General features: G+C 44.2%; 2 protein-coding genes across 2 annotated transcripts in view; both read right to left on the bottom strand.

The window, feature by feature from the left end:
- LOC128510552 (tetratricopeptide repeat protein 39B) overlaps positions 1-14,311 on the bottom strand; it is a 22,635-nt gene extending 8,324 nt beyond the window's left edge. Inside the window, exons 1-7 of the mRNA XM_053482927.1 lie at positions 14,200-14,311; positions 1,341-1,375; positions 1,108-1,212; positions 889-1,020; positions 678-754; positions 230-297; positions 70-134 (exon numbers count right to left, since the gene is read on the bottom strand). Coding sequence (XP_053338902.1) covers positions 70-134; positions 230-297; positions 678-754; positions 889-1,020; positions 1,108-1,212; positions 1,341-1,375; positions 14,200-14,247 — 530 coding nt within the window. The 5' untranslated portion in view covers positions 14,248-14,311. The remainder of the gene's footprint in view (positions 1-69; positions 135-229; positions 298-677; positions 755-888; positions 1,021-1,107; positions 1,213-1,340; positions 1,376-14,199) is intronic.
- A 4,851-nt stretch (positions 14,312-19,162) lies between these two features.
- LOC128510687 (golgin subfamily A member 6-like protein 25) overlaps positions 19,163-25,000 on the bottom strand; it is an 8,263-nt gene continuing 2,425 nt past the window's right edge. The window contains exons 5-14 of the mRNA XM_053483145.1: positions 24,460-24,942; positions 22,888-24,274; positions 21,758-22,767; positions 21,477-21,649; positions 21,337-21,383; positions 21,144-21,223; positions 20,801-20,902; positions 20,499-20,674; positions 20,313-20,355; positions 19,163-20,102 (exon numbers count right to left, since the gene is read on the bottom strand). Of these exons, the coding sequence (XP_053339120.1) occupies positions 20,100-20,102; positions 20,313-20,355; positions 20,499-20,674; positions 20,801-20,902; positions 21,144-21,223; positions 21,337-21,383; positions 21,477-21,649; positions 21,758-22,767; positions 22,888-24,274; positions 24,460-24,942 (3,504 nt within the window). The 3' untranslated portion in view covers positions 19,163-20,099. The remainder of the gene's footprint in view (positions 20,103-20,312; positions 20,356-20,498; positions 20,675-20,800; positions 20,903-21,143; positions 21,224-21,336; positions 21,384-21,476; positions 21,650-21,757; positions 22,768-22,887; positions 24,275-24,459; positions 24,943-25,000) is intronic.

Here is a 25,000-nt window from a genome sequence, read left to right on the forward strand (position 1 = left end):
GTGTATACCTGTTAGGTGTGTGTGTGTGTGTGTGTGTGTGTGTGTGTGTGTGTGTGTGTCTGGACTCACTTGTATATCTGATAGCTGGTGCGGATTTTCATTCCTCCTTTAATGAAGCTGATCATGTTCTCATCCTGCCACGGACAGAGCAAACACATATCACTGCACACACGCACACACACACACACACACACACACACACACACACACACATTGTGCAGAGACTGACCTGTATAAAGGTCAGCGCGGCATATTGTAGCAGACAGTCAGCATAACAAATCTCTGCGTGCATCTCCTCTGTAACACACACACACACACACACACACACACACACACACACACAGCGGCATTATTAGAAATGTGAGGCGATTACAGCAGAAACAGGCTCGTTTTTCTTACTGTGTGTGTGTGTGTGTGTGTGTGTGTGTGTTCATGGTGGCTAAACCATGAATGTTTCTTCGTTCAGAATCGACTCCAGGATTTGTTAATGTGGAACGTCTGCATTTTTTTTTATCCACTACTAGACGCGGGGCTGTGTGTCAGGGGGCGTGGCTACCTGGACGGGGTCATGTCAGTGATTATAAAAAGAGAAGAATTTCTGAGAAATTATGTTTTTGTTTGTTTGTTTTAAACAGTCTACAGTTTCCATGACAACCAACATCATGACACAAACACACCTGCTTTCAGGCCATTAGGTGTGTGTTTATAGACCAAACTGGAGAGCGAGTCCACCATCGAACTTCTCTTCCTGAACCTGCACACACACACACACACACACACACACACACACACACACACACACACACACACACACACACACATGCGGTGAGCTTGGCCTGCAGGACCCAGCCTGCTGCACTCAATCCCTGAACTCAATCCCATAATTACTTCTGGCAGGTTTGCAGAGACTCTTTGATGGCCGTCATGGCAACCTGGATGTCCTTGTGCTCGAAGGTCATTCCTGCCTGCATCACCAGTATACTGCTGTAACCCAGAGCGTGATACACACTCTCCTTATACCTGTAACACACACACACACAACGGATTTAAAGAGAACAACTCTACTAAAGCTTGTGTGTGTGTGTGTGTGTGTGTGTGTGTGGGTACCAGGGTCTGAGGACGTCCAGAGCTTCAGTGAACTTGTTGTTCAGCAGCAGGTTAAGAGCCAGAGTGCACTCCTCTATAGACGACTTCAGGTCCATCTTGGAGGCTCTACACACACACACACACACACACACATTCCACAATGTTACTCATGTTACCAAATTGCATATTTTCTACAGTATAACACTTTAAATCTCTGGAACATTATATAAGAAATTAAACGATGGTGTACTCACACTGGGATTCGATCGTAGGCATCTTCAAAGCAGTCCTGCAGACACACACACACACACACACACACACTTTAGCTGAAGATAAATCAAAGATAATTGATTTAGGTTCTCTTCATGCAGCTCTTATAACCCGACACTTCATTACCATGCTCAGGAGAAACCACGAGAGGAACCATGAGAGGAACCATGAGAGGAACCATGAGAGGAACCATGAGAGGAACCATGAGAGGAACCAGACTCCTGCATTCTTCTACAGTAGATCAAGAACAGTACCAAATGTGTGTGTGTGTGTGCGCATGTACGTGAGCATGAGCAGATCATACAGAAGAGTGCAGAGATGAGCACCAAGAAAAAGTTTATGCTCTCACGCTGAACCTCACTCATCTCATCTTCCTCTCAGGTTAACATCTACACCACTCAGGATGTTTGTGAGAGTTAGCATGGCGGTCCGCTAATCGCTTCAATTTAAACCCAGGATTAGGCAAGACTAGGCACGAAGACCAGACCAGGATTACTGTCAACCTCAAAACAATACAAAGGCTTGGCATCAAGAGGTGTGTGTCACGGAAATCCTCTGTGTGTGTGTGTTCAAGGCTAGACGTTTGATTGAGAGAGTGTGTAATGGTGAAGAGTTGTGTTTTTACACAGTCGCAATATTGCATCAGTGTCTCTGGGTCTTAATTTGGTGTCGACCCGATCAGAACTCAGGCCTGACCCGATCTCCTGTGGCCCCTCCTCAGACCCTTTTAAATATATATAAAAAATGAGGACGGTCTCAAAACATCTCTGCGTCGCACTAACTCTAGCTTGGAGATGGGGAGGACTTGAGCGAGGACTTGAGGGAGGACTTGAGCGAGGACTTGAGGGGGGACTTAAGCGAGGACTTGAGGGGGGACTTGAGGGGGGACTTGAGCGAGGACTTGAGCGAGGATGCAGTGAAGAGCAGGACTGATTTTATGGGAGTCAGTGGAGAGACGGCAGGACAGGAGGGGTGTGGTTCTCAGCACCGCTTTAAAGACACTGGAAAAGCCTCCTGCTGGAGATCCTGCTGTAGTGAGATAAAGGAATCAACTGCAAAACTGAGAGCAGGGCGGGACTTAGATATCTGAAGGTGGGAGGAGTTACAGAGGTGTTTGATCTCATGCCCATGTGAGCCCCTGAGAAGGATAACGGTATGAGGTATAGAGGATGGAGTACAATAGAGCACTTTAGCAGGACGTTATATTTAATCTGTCGTTTGCCTTCACCGTCTGTATACAGGGCCATGGGTGGGCGGAGCCTATCCCATGAGACGTAGGGTACGAGTCAGGGTACACACACATATACACACACTACAGCCAATATGGGAAAATCAATCAGATTAATAATAATCTGCGTGTCTTTGGAATGTGGGAGAAAACCAGAGAACCCCGAGGGAACACACCCACATGGAAACTGACACACCCCGAGGCGGGAATCGAACCAGGACCCTGGAGGTGCAAGGCAACAGTGCTAACCCCTACACCCCCGTGACGCCACTCTCTGGCCTTTAAGTGGAGAAAACTACATTAAGAATAAAGTGAATCATAATAATAATCATCATCATTAATAATAATAATTATTATTATTAATAACAATAATAATAATAATAATAGTCATTAATAATAATCGTCATAATCATTATTAATATTAATATAATAATTATTATTATTAATAGTAGTATTGTTAAGAATCCGCAGGTTTAATGAGGCTATTCTTTCAGTTATTAATTATTCTTAACAATACTGTGAAAGTTGTGAGATGTGAGAGACACTTTCTGAGCAAATAAGACTGATGCAAAGAATACACACACACACACACATACACACGCGCATACAAACACACACGCAAACACACACGCAGACACACACGCAGACACACACGCAGACACACACGCAGACACACACGCAGACACACACGCACACTTCTCTCTGCGTGAGATCTCTTCTTTTCTTTTCTGTGAAATTCACACGAATGAATGAATACATGTGTGAGTGTGTTTGTTTGTATGTGTGTGTGTGTGTATGTGTTTGTATGTGTGCGTGTGTATGTGTTGGTTTTTGTGGTTTACGAGGACCTAAATACGCACCAGCATTAAGGGGACATTTGGGTTTATGAAGACAGGGGCCATGTCCTTATAATTCCGGCAACGTAGAAGCAATTATCTAAGTCCAGTGATCAATTCTGTACCGTTTTTGGGGCTATCTCCTTATAGACCACACACTGTGTGTTCTCTAACCCCTCCATGCGCCCCTGTAGCCTGGTCGCGGAACTGCACCTACTACATAAAAAATTTGCATTTATACACAAGTGTCAATTTTCCTGGTCTCTGATTGGCTGGTACAAGAATCCTCATTGGTGATTGGCTAGCAGTAGTGGGAGAAGCGCTTCTGCTAAGGGAACGCGCACCAATAATGTCTTGGAGGCGGGACTTCCTTAAAGACACAGTTGTGCAGCATTCGGGTGATTTAATACAGCGGGGTTTTATCTATGGAGTTTGTAAAGTAATATAATACATGACGAATTAATATCGTGTTTGGACTCTCTGCACCCTGGAGAAGAGGACATCGGTGTCGGAAACCGCTGGCATATGAAAGGTGAGTTATAACTCCGTTTAATCGGTTTAATTACTGCACGTGAGTTAGTTTGGTTTGTTTATGTCAGTTAAACGTCAGAAAGTGTCTCGTGCGGTGTTAAAGGCGCGCGCGGGTACATATAAGTGTTGCACTAGCGCGTTGTCATGACTACAGTCTTTGTTTGGGGGAGGGGGGGGGAGGGGGACTCACAGTACAGCGTTCTGGTTAAGATAAACATATAAATTAACACAAATTATAAATAAACACAGATTAATATGAAGTTGACCATAAATGAAGTGGTATAAAGGAGGTTTTCCTCTGTGAAACAGTCTGATTAAAACACGATGATGAGGAGGAGGAGGAGGAGGAGGAGGAAGCCCAGTCCACTGGAGGAGGCCACACACTTCAGCCTTAAGAAGAAAGATCAAGATGGTCTGGAAGCTCGGTTTATAAATGAGTTTAAAGGTAAGTGTTACATGTTCAGGTGGGATTGTTTAATTACTGATTGATGTCTCAGGTACATGACATGCTGTCCTCCTCTTGTTTAGGGAGAGGTGTGTTCAGTTGTACTGACTTTGATAAGGGAGATTTCCTATTGGAGTACAGAGGGGATCTCATAAGCAGAGAAGAATGTGAGCGGAGGCGAAGAATATATCATGATGCCCTCAAAGTTTAGCACTAATGATCAGGGCTCATGTTCACCAAGCGTCTCAGAGTCGGAAATCGCTCCTACTGCGATTCCTAAATGACATAACAGACATGTTTAGACAAAAATGGAAAAAAAGGAAAACTTTTTCTCTGGTTACTAATTCCGGCAGTCCGAAATAATAAATTAAACTTCACAGATCATGCACATTTCCCCACCATGAAGCATGAATGCATAATCCATGGCACACACATATTAAAATTATTATATTCATATATACATTTTATCTTATATTAAGTTATTTAAGTGAACTGTTTTCTTGTTTCCTTGTTATGAGCAGCACTTCATCGTTTCATTAGCATGGCGTATTCCCATGTTTCTCACTCCTCAGGGGTACGTGTGACAAACTGACTGGTTACTCTGGTGCTTTTACATATTGCACCAATTCACTTTTTATCTTTAGAGGTAAGAGTGGGACAGAATATTAATTTAATTATTTCTTTACATTTTACTCCCTTCTCCACAAGCAAAACTCTCTCATCCTCTCGTTTTACTTAAAGTCATGTTGATCAGATTATTACTGACCTACACAGCTCTATTATAGGAGCTTTAATCAGTTGTGATTGGAGCAGAGTGATTAGAATAACGTCATGCATCTATAGGTTTTGTTCATGTGCATTAAAGCTTCACATAACTGCCGCTGATTTTAGCATTTCACTTTTTCACCGTTTAAAACTACAAAAACCTGTATACACTCTACAACACCTCCTATAATGTGCAGACTACTTTGCGGCTCTCAGTGTCGTAAAAAGTGACCTTAAAAAAAATAAAAAATACATAAGAAATAAATATGGATAAAGAGAAATACTAAAGAAAATAAATTTAACTAGTAAAATAAACTGTACAAATAAGGGCATAATAAAGATATTACAAAATATAGAAATATAGAAGAAAAAGTATATATATATAAAATTTTAAATTGGCTAATGGTTGTGCAAATATGCATAAAACGTGACTTATTAAAGTGTCTTGTGCAATGGTCCAGAATAAAAATCTAAATATGTAGTGCAAGTGTGTATGAATGTGTATATGATTGTCCAGTCAATGTTGGAAGTTTAAAAAGATGTTATTAGTCCTGTGTTGTGATGTGGTTGAGAGACCGTATCGCCTGCGGGAAGAAGCTCCTCCTTAGTCTCTCTGTGTTGGCCTTCAGGGAGCGGAATCGCTTTCCAGACCACAACAGAGAGAACAGTCCATTGTTGGGATGGCTGAGGTCCTTCACTATCTTCCTGGTCTTGGTCCAGCACCGCCTGCTGTAGATCGAGTGCAGGTCAGGGAGCTCGGTGCGGATGATGCGCTCAGCTGATCGCACCACCCTCTGTAGAGCTCGTCTGTCCTGCATGGTGCTGTTCCCGAACCAGGTCGTGATGTTTCCCGTCAGGATGCTCTCTATGGTACAGGAGTAGAAATTCCTGAGCACCTTAGAGGGCAGTCTGAAGTCTCTCAAGCGTCTGAGGTGGTAGAGACGCTGTCAGGCCTTTTTTACCACGGTGTTGATGTGACAGGACCATGACAGGTCCTGTGTGATGTGAAAACTGTCCATTTTCTCCACTGGGCTCCTGTTGATGATGGGGGTCTGGTAGTTCCTCTCCTGCTTTGTACTTCTTTGTCTTGCTGACGTTCAGGAGGAGATTGTTCCTCTGGCACCAGTTCTCCAGATTTCCAATCTCCTGTAGGTAGCCCGACTCATCGTTGTTCGTGATCAGGCCCACCACGACAGTGTCGTCAGCAAACTTAATGACGGTGGTGGAGTTGGTAGTGGCCACGCAGTCGTGGGTGTACAAAGAGTACAGCAGGGGGCTCAGAACAGAACCCTGGGGGGCTCCAGTGCTGAGAGTGAGTGAGGCTGAGACATGTCCGCCCATCCTTACTGCCTGTGGTCTGCCAGTCAGAAAATTGGAGATCCACTGACACATTGATGAGCTGAGTCCCAGGTGCTCCAGCTTTGTGGTGAGTGTGGAGGGAATTATAGCATTAAATGCAGAGCTGTAGTCGATGAAGATAACATAATTCACTTCAATGAAGATAACATAATTCACTTTCCGAGTGTCCAGGTGAGTGAGTGATGTGTGGAGGATATGAGATCGTCTGTGGAACAGTTCGGGCGGTATGCAAACTGTAGTGGGTCCAGTGTTGTAACGCTCAGATTTTATTTTAGAGCTAATTACACAAAATCGGGGTCTTAAATCTAGATATAGGCTAATAACACTTACTTCCGGTGTTGTGCAATCGGCGCGGAGCAAGTAAAGACGAGACTCAACAACAATTACCAAATCAAGCCAAGTGTATTATGTAAAAAAGGCAAACAAACCTATAAACAAACAAGGTGCACCACAAACCAATATATACAAATATAAATAATGTGTGTAATGCATGTGTGTGTATGAGTGCGTATGTAAGTCCAAGTCCGTGTTATTGTAAGTGTGTAATGGTGATCGGGAGAGATGGTTCGGCCTCACCGGTATATGTCGCGGATGGTTTTATCCACCCACGGCTTCTGTTTGGGAAACGTTCGTATCATCTGCTAGTTTCCCGATTCGAGTAAAGTCGTGTTTGTGAGAACTGTTGACATACAAATTTAGTGCAGTGTTTTACCTTCCTGTAGCTGCTTTCAGAGCTGAAGTGGAAGTATCGGTGGTAATGGAGTCGAGTGTGCCCATCCTAAAGAACTGGAAAAGGTTGTTCAGAAGATCTAATTCTTATTTAATATTCAAACCCTTTGCCTGTAGTTGAATATTTTTCTTTTTCCTGAATTTCAGGTTACCCTTGATATGGCCCAATTGTCCTCAGAGAAGCAGAATTATATTGAGAAGAACGGTGGGGAGAAGGTAATATTTACATGATTCAAGAAAATGATTACCTGTAGTCTTTACCTATTGAGATATCATTCTAATACCTGGATGTTTTCTATTCTTAATATTTCCAGGTTTATCCTGTTAAAGAGGAGCTGAGCTTTTGCTTATCAACACAAGGACTTGAACAGGTATTTGAATATTTTGATGGATTTGTTAGACATTATTTACAGTATTTGACCTTCTTATTAAAACTGCAGATGTACAATTCAGGGAGATTATAGGTAAAATGTTTTTCATATTTACACCAACATATATAAAACTACCTTTTATAAAACTTGAGAATGTACACCTGAACTACTTGTTCAATTTAAGTCAATGAAACCTTATTTACAGTTAAAACCAGATATTTACATAGACCTTCAGAAAAAAAAAAAAACACAAAAACAAAGTTCTTTTTCTTTACTGAAAAAAGGGTCCAAAACTTTTCCTGTTTTACTCTAATTTAATGTTTGACAGTAAAGGAACAAAAAAGATTTTTGTGTGTTTTTTAATAATTTTTGTATGTAGAGTGTATGTAAATATCTGGTTTTAACTGTATATAGCTTTTTTTAATTGTCCTAAAGTAGTAGTTATAAAGCAGCTTTACTTAGAATAAACATCATTGTATTTTCTTCAGATGTTTGCTGGCCGTATAATTAGAATTTTGGGTATGTGCTTAAGAACTGTTGAGTTTTCTTATCAGTGCATTGCTTATGTCTTGCAGGTGCCCACTGAAACACCTCCTGAAGTTTCTCAAGGTACCTGAGATTTTGTTTGTCATGTTTGTGTTTTGTTTGCTATAATGTGCCAGTAAAACACATCTGTTCCTATAAACCAGCGAATTTACTTTTTCTGTGTGTTGTAAACTGCATGGCGTTATAAATCGGATAGGCCTTAGTTAACCCTAATTTTGACAGGGGCGGGTACTTTTAGGAGGGGGCGGGGAAGTCCTTATATACCACTAAAATATCATTTTTTTATCGACCGGTTTGGCCATCAAAGTCCTTATAAATCACAAACACCAGTATAGGTGTGTGTATGTATGTGTGTGTATGTATGTGTGTGTGTATGTATGTGTGTGTGTGTATGTGTGTGTGTTTATGTGTGTGTGTTTATGTGTGTGTATGTGTGTGTGTGTGTATAAACACCGTATAGAAGACCAGACAGACTGAACACTACACAGACACTAAGCTGCTGCCACTCCAGGCTCCTAGTCTCTCGACTGTGACACCGTCGTTAGTTATAAGCCCCTCCCCCCTGCAGCGAGGGTGTAGTGTGTCTCGGCGAGCTCCAGGTGCCGCTGTGGGGTCAGAGGCCCATGTTTATTGAGGCTTTATGCTGCAGGGCCACCCTGAGCTCGTGTCCTGACTCACATCGCTCTCGCTACTCAGGGAGACACAATAACAGCATTGAGCTTAAGCTCCGCCCATCCGTCTTTCTGACCGAACCCCCTGCGGAGAGGACCGAGCTCGGGTTCACATTTCTCTCTCGACTCTAAATGTGCGAGGAGAACCGCGCCTCACGCCTGGAGGATGACATGTGACCCTCGTAAAACAAACCTGTACGTCCTCCCCCAGTGCATTATGGGTAATGGCCAGAGTCAGCCAGACACCATGTAATTATAAAACGTGTTTACATCAGCACTTCTGGTAGTTACACACTGTCAGACTCCACTGTCATACTGTGGTGTGTGTGTGTGTGTGCGTGCGTGCGTGTGTGTGTGGAAAAGTAAATTATCTTACTACATTATTTATTATTTTGCCCTTTGTACTGCAACTTTGCAACACTGAACAAACAAACACACACATACACATCAACATCATGAACTTCAGGGGAGTTACTCGGCTTCCAGTTTGTTCGTTCTCTGATCTGGTCTTATTTTGGACTGCACACACACACACACACACGCATTTTTAATACAAACCCCAATAAAGTTGGGACGTTGTGTGTGAAATGTAAATAAAAACATGTGAAAATTGTTGATGCGTACCACAGAGACGAGACTTTCAGTGTTTAAACTGATGGACTGGACTGTCTCTTGTAAATATTCACTCATTTTGAAATTGCTGCTTTACACTGTCAGGTCAACGACCAATCATGTCCTTTTTCTACTGTAAACACAGCAGGTGTTCTGTCAAGACAAGCTACCTATCATTTTTTACTACTCCATGTTCATGCATGTGCGCCAGCCGACGAATTTGGAAACAGCTCCGAGTTCTTATGCAAGGCTATTACCACCGTCTGCTCCAGGGGGCGCTGTACTCTGGCTGACCCTGCACCAGAAATGTGCGAGAAAAAGTAAGTTCTGAAAAAACTGTAAGTTCCATGTGACAATAATTGAATCGTAATTCAATCATTATCTGATAGGGACGTTTGTCTATCAGAATATGCTGCCCCAATTTCTCCAACATACAGGACGTTATAATAAAGTATTAAAACATGCTCCGCCTCCTTTTACAGTACGGTTACTCCCTTTAGCATTCTTTTTCGATAAGGTAGCACGAATCGATAGACTTTGCCATCAATTGACGCTACAGTAGCAAATTTTTACAAGGCAGCAAAAATTGACAGAACACCAGCTTTTAAGATGGTTATTTTGCTTCGCGCATCTTCGCATGGTGGAAGGTTATTAAAACTTATTTTTTGGATGGTTTATAATATTTTTACTGGACTGCCATAAAACCTTCACACTCTCTTGCGCTCCATGAGGAAGTGAAGGCGTTTAAACAATACATTTTTGTACTCTGTGTGTGTGTGTGTGTGTGTGCGAGCAACTCTGTTTAATAAAGAATTCTGAATATCTTTGATTTATCATATCACGCCTTCTATTCACCAAGTTTATCACCTAAGTTATGACATTATTCCCATGTTAATATCAACGGCATTACAGTTAACTTGAACGTCTAGAAAGATTTCTGCGTGTGACATGTTCACTGAAAAAAGATTTTACAGGAAGCTCCACCCCAGACCTACGCACGCCCTCGGCGATCTGAACCGTGTGGGCCCCAGCCTAATAGTATTAAGCATTTAAGCTTGGATACGGTCCAGCCCTAGCGTCTAGTAATTAAAACTCTCACACCTTTCCCTTGTTTGTGAGGCATGTTGACATAACTCCAAGACGGCAGCTGCGAGCTGTAGAGATTTGGTAAGCACTCAAAAATTTTTGGTAGTATTCCATTAGCACGTCTGAGGTTAACGTTGATATTACTGATCTTTGACACCGATTACATGCTAGCAAGCTAAACCTCCTGTCATTAGCTCCTCAGGCTGGAGACAGACAGATAGTTGGATATAATCAGAAAAACAGATACGGTTATTGTTTCAAAAAAGGAAATTAGCTTGATACGGCAGCTGGAGCACTGATGATACAATTGAATGAGGAACGCAGAGTACATTAGCAAGCTAACGCTAAAATTAAAGAGACACGGAGACCAAGCCTACACGCCTGTTTACTGCAACGCTAAACCTGTATCCTGAAGGTTCACCACCCAACCCACCCCCATCACCCCCACAACAGGCAGGAAAGACTTCCTGTACGATTCTCTTATAGAGCGTGCTTCTCTGTCTGACCACCAGGTGGTGGAGACGGTGTGAGGACTTCCCCATGACGTTCAATAGTGTGTAGAGTGTCCTCGTCGCAACACGTTTATAACCTCAGCTAATTAGCATGCAAGATAGTTTGCCTAAAGATTATAAAGAAAACTGCACACATATTGTGACTGTAGAGACAAATACATACACAGTATTACACACACACACACACACACACACATATACCTGACCTGTAATGAGTCTAGCTGTGTGTGTGTGTGTGTGTGTGTGTGTGTGTGTGTGTGTGTGTCCATGGGGTATTAATTTAAGTGGATTACCTTTGTTACAGCATTACAGCTTGTTCAATCCTCTTCACACACACACACACACACACACACACACACACTCATCTAGGGTCTGGACCAGGTCAGTTTACAATCGGACATGAGAGAAAATAAAAGAGTGTTTGTTATCCTTGCCTGAGCAACAGCCATGTGACACACACACACACACACAATAAAAAGCATAATTAGGAATATTTTGTCTGTGAACATATCCGTGCATGTAGTGTGTGTGTGTGTGTGTGTGTGTGAGACATGGCAGAGACAGATAGACTGCACATGAACAGCCCCCGTTAGTCAGATAAACATCACTCATCACTGTCAGGGAAAATCTCAAAATGATCCATTTGTAATAAATAACACACCGCTGAGGGCGAGGCTCTTAATCGGAACTGTCATCCTTAAGTAACATGTCACTCATTTATGCAAGCGCACACACACACCCACACACACACTCCTGCATGCAAGCACACACACACACACACACACACACAATCACACACACACACATTGTCCTGTTCTGATATTAAACAACAAACCACAACACAATTTATAAACAATAAATCACTCAGAGAGTTTACGTTTACGCCCCAAAAAAACTGGGTTTAATTAATGAAATACTGACGAGGCCGTGATGGAGCGTCTCATTTCGTACACAGCCGCGTGTGAAGTCGTGCGAAAGACGTTACTGTGTTTCAGAAGAGTCACGTTACTGTCCTGCATCAGGCGAAGACAACAACTAAGGAGATGAAGCTGAAATGAGTGTGTAAGAGCTGTCCCAGACATTATTCACCCCTGCAAGGAAACAGCTGGACCTCAACTTCACACTAACCGTAAAACACTAGGGGTGTCACTATTAACGTAGTCGTAACCCATGTGTTTAATCTGGACTTTTTAATGTCCCTAATGGCTTACCATAATCACAGCACTGTTACCCGGCCGTGTGTGATAACGGCACGTTTAACGCGGATAATCACATGACTGCGGAACCAACCAGGTGTGCTGAACAGCAAGGTTCATTCTAGATGGAAGTTTGGATAAAACCAAAGTCATGTGCTCGAGCGACCTTCAAGAGGAGCTATTTTAACAAGATTACATTAAATAAAAGATGCGGAAGCGGTGGGTCAGGTAGCTAAGGCGCTAGGTGAGGGGTAGAGTGCCGACAGAGAGTTCAGCTCCAACCCTAATTAAACACATCTGAACCTGAACAACCTGATCAAGGTCTTCAGGATTGCTAAGGCTACAGGCAGGTGAGTTCGTTCTTCAGGTTTGGAGCTCAAATCTGCAGGACTGCGGCGACTACGACTCCGGTTCAGGACCGAACATGCCTTCCCCTGCTCTAGGTTGTTAATCTTTAGATCTGAGAATCCAGGTTCGAGCCCCGCCTTTATCAGTGGGTGGCCCACATACCCCTTACTACCCAGCCACAGCATGCAGCGCCAGTTCCATTCGAGAATTTTTTTTTTTAATTTAAATTTAATGTTAATGTTTGAGATATTATAAAACTGCATAATCTGTTTTCTCTAACCAGTTAGTCGTGCATTTCTTTATTCCAACATCACATGTTTATTATCCAAGTAAATCTGAATATTTTAAAATTGTGTAAAATTTTATAATCGACAGATAGCACTATAGAAAAAAAAATTTAGAAACCAGAGCTATGTTTAACAGTGAAAGTAAGAGCATTTACACACACACACACACACACACACACACACACAACGTGATGACAATTTATAGGATTGGGACTAAACAGCAGAAAACCACTCGTTTTTGAGTCTCATCAGAGAAAAGTCCTCAGTTTGTTCGGGATCATAAAGACTGGACTTTGGAGTGATGGTTGAAGGTCATGTGACCTGATGAGTCCAGACCGACCCTATTCCAGAGTGATGGGCGTGTCAGGGTGAGAAGGGAAGGACATGAAGCGATGCTCCCATCATGCATAGTGTCCACTGTACAAGCCTCTGGAGACAGTGTTATGATCTGGGGTTGATCAGTTACTCAGGTCTAGACTCAGTAACGTTATGGGGCAATAAAATGAAGTCAGCTGACCACCTGAATGTACTGAATCACCAGAGGATCACATCTATGGAGGGTTTCATTCCCTCAGACTCAGAGCTCTGGGAGCACGAGGAATCATTTTCTCAAACAAATACACACACACACACACACACACACACACGAGTCCAGACTTTAACTCCAGTGTTGAGAAGTGATGGAGAAGACTTACAGATCTGGGGCAAAAATAATTTAATGTGATTCTTGGACTCTGTGTGTGTGTGTGTGTGTGTGTGTGTGTGTGTGTGTGTGTGTCTTTTTTTTACCAGATAGTATATAAATCACATCTACTTCCTAAAACAGCTAACACTAGTGTGTGTGTGTGTGTGTGTGTGTGTTGGAGATATGTGACGTCATCGACACGCATCACGTCACTCTTCCCGTGAAGGTCGCGCGCGCTGTGTGTGTTGTGTTCTATTCTAAACAACACAACATTCACACACAAATACATTTCAAACGTGTGTGTGTGTGAGAGAGAGAGAGAGAGAGAGACAGAGTGTGTGTGTGTTGCTCCTTGGGAAGCCGGATCACTTCCGGTTTGCGGTGTTACTGAGAATAAAACGCCAAAAGCTGATAGAGGAAATAAAAAGCACCGCGCGCGCGTGTGTGTGTGTGTGTGTGTGGTAATAATAATAATAATAATAATACTGAACGCTGTGTCAGTGTGAATGTGGTTGCTATAGTAACCGGCCCTGATGTACTATTCTGGGATGTCGCGTTACTGCAGTATTGCGGGCTTTAGCGCGCGCGCCTGTGTTTATGTGTGTGTGTGAGTGTGTGTGTGTGTGAGTGTCTCACCTCGTTAGTCTCGGTGCTCTCCTCTCCGAGTCCGCGCGCAGCAGCCATGTCTCCGTGTCCCACGAGCTCACCGGCACACACACACACACACACACACACACACTGCGCATTACACACGGTGTGTGAGTTTCAGTTCCGCCCCCAAAACCGCCGCGTAGCAGACTGCACCGGGGACACCGACATGACGTCACGAACTCTGACCACGCCCACCAGGCCGATGGATTCATGTTTCATCTCCTTGTTCATACCGTTTCTCTCTGTATATCACTCTGTATATCACTCTGTATATTACTGTATCACGCTGTATATCACTCTGTATCAATGTATCACTCTGTATATCACTCTTTATATCACTCTGTATATCAATGTATCACTCTGTATATCACTCTGTATCACCATGTATCACTCTGTATATCACTGTATTACTGTATTGCTCTGTATATCACTCTGTATATCACCCTTTATATCACTCTGTATATCACTGTATCACTCTGTATATCACTGTATATCACCATGTATCACTCTGTATATCACTGTATTACTGTATTGCTCTGTATATCACTGTATTACTGTATTGCTCTGTATATCACTCTGTATATCACCCTTTATATCACTCTGTATATCACTGTATCACTCTGTATATCACTGTATATCACCATGTATCACTCTGTATATCACTGTATTACTGTATTGCTCTGTATATCACTCTGTATATCACTCTTTATATCACTCTGATCACTCTGTATATCACTGTATCACTCTGTATATCACTCTGTATATCACTCTTTATATCACTCTGTATATCACTGTATCACTCTGTATATCACTGTATATCACCATGTATCACTCTGTATATCACCATGTATCACTCTGTATATCACTGTATTACTCTGTATATCACTGTATATTACTGTATGTCACTGTATCACGCTGTATATCACTCTGTATCACTGTATCACTCTGTATATCACTGTATATCACTCTGTATATCACTGTATCACTCTGTATATCACTCTGTATCACTCTGTATATCAATGTATCACTCTGTATATCACTGTATATCACCATGTATCACTCTGTATATCACTGTATCACTCTGTATATCACTGTATTACTGTATTGCTCTGTATATCACTGTATATCACCATGTATCACTCTGTATATCACTGTATCACTCTGTATATCACTGTATCACTCTGTATATCACTGTATATCACCATGTATCACTCTGTATATCACTGTATCACTCTGTATATCACTGTATTACTGTATTGCTCTGTATATCACTGTATATCACTGTATCACGCTGTATATTACTGTATCATTCTATATATCACCCTGAAAGAGAAGTGGACAAAAAAAAGAAAGAGTAAGTTTGGGACATGAGGAGGAAAGAACTGAGGATGGGTGAAGGGAATAGGAAAGGAGAAAGCGAGAAGAATGGCAGGAAGAGCTGGAGATAGATGGAGAGAGAGAGTAGAGAGAGACAGAGACACAGTTTGGGGTGAGTACAGTTTCCTCTGGGTTCTCTGTTTTTTCTACAGTCATGTATCTGAGCCCCGTGAATGTGAGTGTGTGTGTGTGTCTTTCAGAGCGTATTCCCACACACTTTGGGCCCCAGGCCATCATGCACAGGTTACTGTAGCGGTGTTACGAGGTGTGAGGTTACGTGTCATCACGCAGCTTTACAGCTCGAGCACGCTCTGCCTCGACTCGCCCAGAGTCAGCATACCCTTAAACAGAACAGAGCAAATTCACACACTCGAGTCACTATCTTAATTACCCCATCAGTGTGATTTTACCCCCAGGGTGTGTTCCTGTGCGTGCATGCGGTGGTTATATCACCTTATCATTAGTGTTACTAAACCATTTCACCCCGCTTCCGCAGAACACACACACACACACACACTCCACAGCACTGTTTCCCGTGGTGTCGCTCTCATACTCTCACACTTGTACTGGTTTCACTGGTCCCTCAGGAACATTACTGGGATAATTTTAAACTGGAGGAATGACGGTCATGTTCGAGTGTGGAGGGTTCGGGGAAAGTCACAGTGACCGGCTCGATGCTTAGAATAAACGGGGTTAAAGGTCAGAACCCTCTCATTTCCTAAAGGACCGTCTTTACTAAAGGCGTTTCTTAACACCAGACCTTTCAGTCGCAGTGTGTGTGTGTGTGTGTGTGTGTGTCTGCCTTCAGTTTAGTCTTCAGTAAATGAAAATTAGTTTAGTTGGGTAAAGGTCATGTGACCAACTCCGCCCTTTCAGAGCATTCCAGTTAAGCCTGGGCCACACATAACACCGCCGCCACCGTGTCTGAGGAGCATGAGGATGATGAGGATGAGGATGAGGATGATGAGCCCTTTCTTTCCTTTTTTATAATCCTCACTTCACATCATTACAGTACAAGTGTGCCCAGTGTGTGTGTGTGTGTGTGTCCGGTGTGCCCAGTGTGTGTGTGTGTGTGTCCGGTGTGCCCAGTGTGTGTGTGTGTGTGTCCAGTGTGGCCAGAGTGTTTGTTTGTGTGTGTGTGTGTGTGTGTGTGTGTGCGCTGGAGTACAGTTTTATTTACTACATAGATGGTTGTTGTTTTTTTTACTTTACTTCATTAATTAATTATCACTTTGTGTCACAACTTTACTGAGTGCTTCACGTGACTGTGTGTCAGTTATCTCTCAATTCCATCAGAACATTTCTGCATGAACAAGTCAGATTCCTCATGTTAAGCCTTGTTCTCACCAAACCTCATGGCATGCATACGTGCACACCCACCTCACACACACGCACACGCACACACACACACATACATTAATAACTCCAGCTGCTGTCTTCTCTCAGAGGCTTCACCCCTGCACCCCTGAACAATCTTCCTGATGGGCGGGGTCTATTACATGATGACTCCGCCCCATTCACAGGTAAGTGGGCTCATTGCTTACTGCTTTAATGGGGATCTAAATAATACACTCTGACCTTCACACTGAGCACATCTGTGGGTTAGACCGTGCCCTGCACCTCCATCATCAACACACACACACACACAAACGAGGGAGGATCCTCAGGAAGAACGCTTCTCCATCACGGCTCTACACTCTAACACTGAGATGTGGGCCAGGGGTAGCTCAGTGGTTGAGGCATTGGACTACAGTTCGGAAGATCCCAGGTTCAAACCCCACAACCACCAAGTCACCACTGTTGGGCCTTTGAGTGCGGCCCTTAACCCTCAACTGCTCAGATGTGTAATGAGATAAAAATGTAAGTCGCTCTGGATAAGAGCGTCTGCCAAATGCCTAAATGTAAATGTTAATGCAGTGTGAGAGGAGTTGTGTATGACCTCTGCCCCCTAGTGGTGAAACACACACACACAATGTCTTTATTTCTACAGACATTCTGAAAGTCGGCTCCAGAGCGCACAGGGAGGGAGAGGTGCAGGAATGTAATAGTTATACAACGTTCGGGTCAAACTGGGACTTTTGATTGTACAGAATAACACAGAACAATTCACGTGCACAAAATAAATCTATAAATATTCATAATATACATTTCACAAATGCGAAACACAATTCACGGATGTAGAACTGTGTACAAAATTTTTAAACGTTTCAAATTCACGAGTGTATCACGGACTGTGTATGTAAAAATCTTCTTTCGTGTGTGAATATCCCTGGATTTGTGTGTGTGTATATTTTTGAGACTCTTCTGGCACCAACGTGAGTTACTCGTACACTTTCAGATCAGATGCGACCTCACCATTCAACCAATTACAGCCCTGCAGGAGCGCAGCACTCAAGTAGCTCAGCTTTACACACCTTTTACACAATCTGAGTTAATTACAACGGAAATGAAGTTTTACCGACTTAAACCAAGAACAGGATGCATGTCTAAGTTATTACTTTATTTCATTATGTTAACGACCGAGGCCGTCTGATTCACGTCTGAAACACCGGCCTCCCAGGAACTCTATTAACGTGTTGGAGCGAGGTCAGGACTGTATGGGGGACGTGGCGATAACTCCCAGCCGAGTTACAGTTCACACACACACGCACGTCTCTTCCACAAGTTATCTGTTGATTTTCAGTGACTTGGTGTCCCACACTCTGCATGTTCACGTGAACGACTGCTGTGATCTCTGAGACACCTCGACCCGGATCATCATTTCCAAACACATGGACGTCTTTAAAGAGTTCACACGTTTTACTGCGACTGACCCGAGTCTCATCACCGCACTGACTAACACTTTCTGTAAACAGGCCTTTACACCTTCATTCAGCCCCAGTTTGACTTGATCATATTATGTTATAATAACATACATTAAAGAAATTCAGGATATATTAAATATTAACTCAATAATAATAATAATAATAATAATAATAATGATGATGATGACGAGAGCCCCAAAAAAAGTTGGGTTGTCAGTTGACAGTAAACATTTTTTATTCACAATAAACAAAAACAACATGGATATACATAGTGACAAACACATACACACACCAAATTATTTACAGTCTAAAATCCTGGAAAATCAGTTTAATGATAGTAGCATAAAGCAATGCAAGTGTGTGTGTGTGTGTGTGTGTTTGGGAATATGCACACTGTCAATTATTGAGTTTAGGGCAGTTTACAAATCTTAAAGGTGCAAGAATTAATTAAATTAATTAAAATGCCATATGTGCACAAATAACATGGAATAAATGCAGAGAATTATTAAACCTACCTGCTAAACCATTCACTCCAACATACAACTTTATACACACACACACACACACACACACACACACACACACACACACACACACACACACTGCAGGAAAAAAGGTAAAGAAAGGAAAGCAGCTGCTGTAGTGGTGAAGTGTGTGAGACGGGATCTGTCTCTAATGCAGAGCGAGGGGCAAAAAACAAATAAAATCAAAACACGGAATAAAGTCAAGTAAAACACACACACACACACACACACACACACACACACACACACACACACACACACAAACACTGACAGTTAATCTCAAGCACTGTAATACTGCGTGTGTGTTGGTTGAGCTGTACTGCTTTCATGGCAACAACCGATGCTAATAATTAAGTGACGCGTGTTTTAGTAAGGAGGAGGAGTCGTCTGGAGACCCGTCTGTGTGTCCATCTGTCTTTATTTCTAATATTCTACCAATTTAAATGTCTGTCTTTTTACAGTCCACTGTCCGTCTGTCTGTCCCTCTGTCCTCTGATATAGGGAAGCGAGAGCAGGATGTTTCCCCTCTCAGTCCTGTTCCTCACCTCACATCATCTTACTTCATAACATCATTAGAACGTGACGAATTCAGAACACTGAAACGTTAGTGTCTTAAATCTTAGTACCCGTCCCCCCCAGATAAGACAGTGTGTGTGTGTGTGTGTGTGTCCACTCAGCCAATCAGTAGTGACTTTAAGATTTAAATATAAAGCACATTAAAGATTAAAACATGGTACACAAAAAAGATCTAAAACAGACGCACACACGCACGCACGCAGGCTCCCCGTTATGAAGAGCCCTTAATGCTGTAAATGAGACAGAGCCGCAGTCCAGCTGTTCCCTGCAGGGGTTAGTGTGCGTCTCTGCAGCCGCCAGCCGGGGTTCACTTCAAGGCATTTCTGAAGCTAGCATGCTAATAATGCTAACAGGTGATGGAGGCTAATCGATCGTTAGCATGTCATTATGTGCATAATGCTAATCGGTAAAGTGTTCTCAAAGGACTGGTTCTTTCAGATTCTCAGAGCAAGTAAGAGAAGAGTGTAATGCATGTGTGTGTGTGTGTGTCTTGGATATAAAGCTTGTCGTTGAGCATCATAGAGCACCAATTAACATCTGGACATCAACAGAGAACTCCAAACGTGTGTGTGTGTGTGTGTGTCAGCTGGTCTCTGCCCCAGAGTCACTACAAAGAAACACAGATGAGATGAGATTAATTAACAGATTAACTCACACCAGGAGCACAGCGTCAAACACCTGGAGGTCAGGGTTCATCAACATTTCCACCTGTTTTATCTTCAGGTTCTGGAACTGTGAAGAAAACTACAGACATCCAAAGCCATGTGTGTGTGTGTGTGTGTGTGTGTCTCAGGGGGGCGCTGCTGCTCCTTCCTACCTGTGCTGGTTGAGACTGGTGGTGTGTGTATGGTCCTCCTCTGCTATAAGAAAACACACACACAGTCTTATTACACACAGACAGCATATGACATGGAGATATAGAGAATGCAAACACAGCTACATTTATTTATTACAAGTTGTTCAGTGTGTGTGTGTGTGTGTGTGTGTGTGTGTGTGTTTGTACCAGCAGCAGTTTGCGGTGTGTGTTGCTCCTCCTGTCTCTCTCTCCTCCTGCAGTGAGTGGATGTACTCGGGGCTGAGTGTGTCCTCCGGTTCTCCGATCAGGTAAATGTTCTTAAAGCGGTAATACAGCATGGACGCTTTAAACATGATCGCCTCACTGCCCCGGAACCACCGCATCTACACACACACACACACACGTTTAAATCCTGATCATTACTGAACAAAGACTAATGCTAGTCGCCATGGTTAGAATGATAAACCTGGTACAGGCGTGTGTGTGTGTGTGTGTGTGTGTGTGTGTACCTTGCGGAGAGTGTCGATGAGCTCGCTGTGGTTCTGAATGTGTCGTGAGGAAACAGACACCGAACTCAACTCATCCAACGCCAGTAAACACTTATTCACATCCTAAACACAACGCACGCGCACACACACACACACACACACACACACACACACACAGTCATTAGAGACTCCTTCCACTGATTTTACACACACACACAAAATTGACATCATTTTAAACCTGTTTATGATCAGTGGAGCGTGCGCTGTACACGTCCCTGCTATCAATATGTTGCTATGGAAACCATAACAAGCGCATCGATACAAACATGACCAATCAGAGAGCAGGACAGTGTGAAGGTCTTACAGGCTTGTCGAGGGTCATGGAGATCCTGATGTCTCCGTGCAGCCTGTACAGCAGAGAGTCTGTGACTGACAGGGCCGGAGCTGGAGCGAGCACACACACACACACACACACACACACACACACACACAGGTAACCACCCCAGAAACTCCAGAACAATAAACATTACGATGATGACGAGGTCAGAGTGTCTCACCTTTCTGTTTGTCCCCTCTCTCCCCTTCTCCTTTGTGTGTTCTCAGCCTACACACACACACATACACACACACACACACACACACAGTCATCACACAGGTATTACTCAGAGGGAAACCCCAGTGTCCTGAGTTCACTCACTCCTCCGTCCGTAGCGTCTCTCCTCTCCCGTCTCTCTCCTTCTCGTCCTTTCCGTCGCTCTTGTCGTCCACCCGGTCTGTGCTCCGTCTCTGCGCTCTGCTCCTGGTGGACGTGACGAGCCCCTGCAGAGACTTCAACACACTCGTCCTCCTCTCCGCCAACACTCTACTCCTCTAACAGATCGAGATAGGGGGGGTTAAATACATATTGAGTTACATAACAGATAAAAAGAAGTGGGTGTGGCCTAAAGTGTTTAGTGGAGTCTGAGTTCTTTCTCCTACTTGCTTTCTCTTTTCATCCTCCAGATCTTTCTGTTTCGCAGAGTCGTCCGTCTCTCCCTTCTTTTCCTCCTCCTTCACCTTCAGCTCCTCCTCTTTCTTCTTCTCCCTCATCTCTTTCTCTTTCTTCTTTATCTCCTCCTCCCTCTTCTTCCTTTTCCCTATCTCCTCCTCCTCTTTTTTTTCCTCCTCTTTCTTCTGCATCTCGATCACCTCCTCTTTCTTCTTTCTCTCCTCCTCCTCCTTCTTTCTCTTCTCCTCCTGCTCTTTCATTTTTCTCTTCTCCTCCTCCTCCCTCTTCTTCAGCTCCTCCTCTTTCTTCTTCTTCTCACTCATCTGCTTCTCTTTCTTCAGCTTCTCGATCATCTCCTCCTCTCTCTTCTTCTCCTGCTCTTTTTTCTTCATCTCTTCCTCTCTCTTCTTCATCTCACTCATCTCCTCCTCTTTCTTCTTCATCTTCTCCTCCTCTCTCTTCATCTCTTCCTCTCTCCGCTTCTTCTCACTCATTTCCTCCTCTCTTTTCTTCTCTTCCACCTTTTCTCTCTTCATCTTCTCCCTCAAGTCATCAACTCGCTTTTTCTCCTGCTCTTCTCGTTTCCTCCTCTCAGTCTCCTTTTCCTTCTCATTCATCTCCTGCTTTATTCTCTCCATCTGACTCTCCTCCTCCTCTCTCTTCTCAGTCACCTTCTCTACTGCATCCTCGTTCCTCTGCTTCTTCTTCTTCTCCTCCCCCATGTCCTCCTCATCCCTCCTCTTCTTCTCCTCCCTCTTCCTTTTCTCTCCCTTGCACTCCTTTTCTCCCACATTTTCTCTATTTCTCCAGTCATCCTCTCGTTGCCTGTTATTCGTTTCTTCCTCTGCATCCCTCTTATCCTTCGGCTCTTCTGTCCTCCGTCTCAGCACTCTCTGTCCTCCCTCATCCGTCTCTCGACTTTTCTTTTTTCCTGCCTGGATGTTTTCTGGCTCTGAGGAGCGAGAGGGGAGTTCTTCTTCTTGTCGCTTCCTTTTCGAGTCTAAAGACACACAAACACAAACGCTTACACACACACACACACACACACACACTATACGAACACCCGGCCCACTGCCACAGTAACCTATCAGAGTACAGTTCTGAGACTGAGTGCGTTTACCTGCAGGACTGGAGACTGTAATGTCGTCCTTCCTCTTCCTTCGCCCCTCTCTATCCTTCGCTTCCTCCTCTCGCTGGGTCTTCAAGGCCTCTTTCTTCTGTATCTTTTGCTCTTTATCCCTTTGCTCTTTATCCTTTTGCTCTTTATCCTTTTGCTCTTCTGTCCTCCGTCTCAGCACCCTGAGTTCTACCTGACTGTCTTCTTTCCTTTTCTCCATTGGCACGTCAATCAGAGCAGCAGCTTGGGGTTTGGTGGACGTGGTGACTTCCAATAGAGAAAAATCTGGTGGTTTGGGAACTGCACCGTGAGAGTCATGACCAACATCTTCGAGTTTAACTTGAGAACTGTCTTTGGGTTTGGGAGCTGAGGATTTGTGCCTAAAGGCTGAGAGTTTGAGGTTTTGAAGCCGAATTTCGGGATTGCGGAGGTGAGTCTCAGGGCTCTGGAGTCGAGGCACTGTGACTCTAAGCCAAGTCTTGGGGTTCAGGAGTTTAGTGGCTGCATCCTGGAGCTGTGGCTGAAGGGTTTGAGCCGGTGTCTCTGTGTCCTTCCGGTGAGTCTCTGTGGTGTTAGGTTGGGTCTCGGGCGCCCGCTGCCGGGTCTCAGGAGCCTTCAGCTCTGGCTCTGTGGTCCTGACCAAAGCATTGGCAATCTTTCTCCGAGACTCTGAACCCCGTAGCCGAGTTTCACGGGTTTGGCGAAAAGTCTCTGTGGTGCGAGTGTCTGAGGTCTGGAGCCCTGTCTCTGAGGTCTGGAGCTGAATCTTAGCGTTCTGTAGCTGTGGTTGCGACTTTGTGACCTGCACACGACCCCTGGCATTCCGGGGCCGAATATCTGGAATTGTTGATTGAGCCTCTGGGTTCTGTAACTGTGGACCTGTGACCCTTTCCCAACCCTTGGAGTGCCGGAGTTGGGTTTCTGAAGTTTGTAAGCGGGTCGCCGGGGTTCGAGGCTCAGGTTTCTGTAACGGTGGATCTGTGATCTTCTCCCAAACCCTGAAGTGATGCTGGGGCTGGGTCTCTGAAGTTTGTGGCCGGGCTGACGGGGCTTGGGGTCGGGCTGAGGGGGCTTGCGGCCGGGCCGAGGGGGTTTGGGGTCGGGTCGCTGGGGCTTGCGGCCGGGTCACTGGGGCTTGCAGCCTGGTCGAGGGGGTTTGGGGTCGGGTCACTAGGGCTTGCAGCCTGGTCGAGGGGGTTTGGGGTCGGGTCACTGGGGCTTGAAGCCTGGTCAAGGGGGTTTGGGCTCGGGTCACTGGGGCTTGCAGCCGGGTCGAGGGGGTTTGGGGTCGGGTTTGGGGCACAGGCTTTCTGTCAGGATCTGTGACCTTCACCCAACCCTTGATTCTCGGCCGTGTCTCAGGGGAGAGCTGCTGCTTCTTGAGGTTTGGCTGCAGTGTAATAAATAAGCATGCGCCATTATTAAACACACTGCAACATTCAACGGACATTTCAAAACATCACACTTACAATATATAGAATGTGACAGAATATCAGAATACTAATGTTAAAAAAAAGTAAACATTGCAAATAGCTCCTGATTAGCTGAACGCGAGTACGTGAACAGATTACACACCTCACCCTTCTGCTCTCTAACAGGCAGCTTTATCTTCAGCTTAGGCGCCGTCACCTTTTTGGCTTTGACCATTCTGGCCTTTGTAAGGATCCTCTTCCGGGCGATGTCCTTCTTCTTCTTTGCCACACTTCTCGCCTTAGCAACAATGGCTTTCTTGGCCAGGACGACCTTTTCGGGCGGGGCAGGTTTTTTATTCGGAGTTGTTTTATCAGCAAGAGCTGTTGTTTTTCTAGATGCCAAAGTCACTTTTTCGGCGGGTGTTCCTGTCCTCCTCTGCCCATCTTTAGCTGGCGTCTGTCCCCTAGTCGGGGTTTCTGAGGCGGACGGTTTATTCGGAGTGGTGCTGGATTTCACTGGGGTTTTATCTCTCTTTATGGGAGCATTAGGGGTCGTGCTAGCCTCGTTTTTCTTCTGAGCGTCCTTCTTTCCGGCGCTCTTCGCCTTCCTCCGCATCTCCTGCGCCTTCTTTACCACATCAGCTTTCTGTCAGAGACACGACAGCCAGAACCAGAACATTTCTTACAAATGTCCTGAGCAAGCA

Source organism: Clarias gariepinus, chromosome 22, assembly GCF_024256425.1.
Source record: "Clarias gariepinus isolate MV-2021 ecotype Netherlands chromosome 22, CGAR_prim_01v2, whole genome shotgun sequence".
Taxonomy (NCBI): domain Eukaryota; kingdom Metazoa; phylum Chordata; class Actinopteri; order Siluriformes; family Clariidae; genus Clarias; species Clarias gariepinus.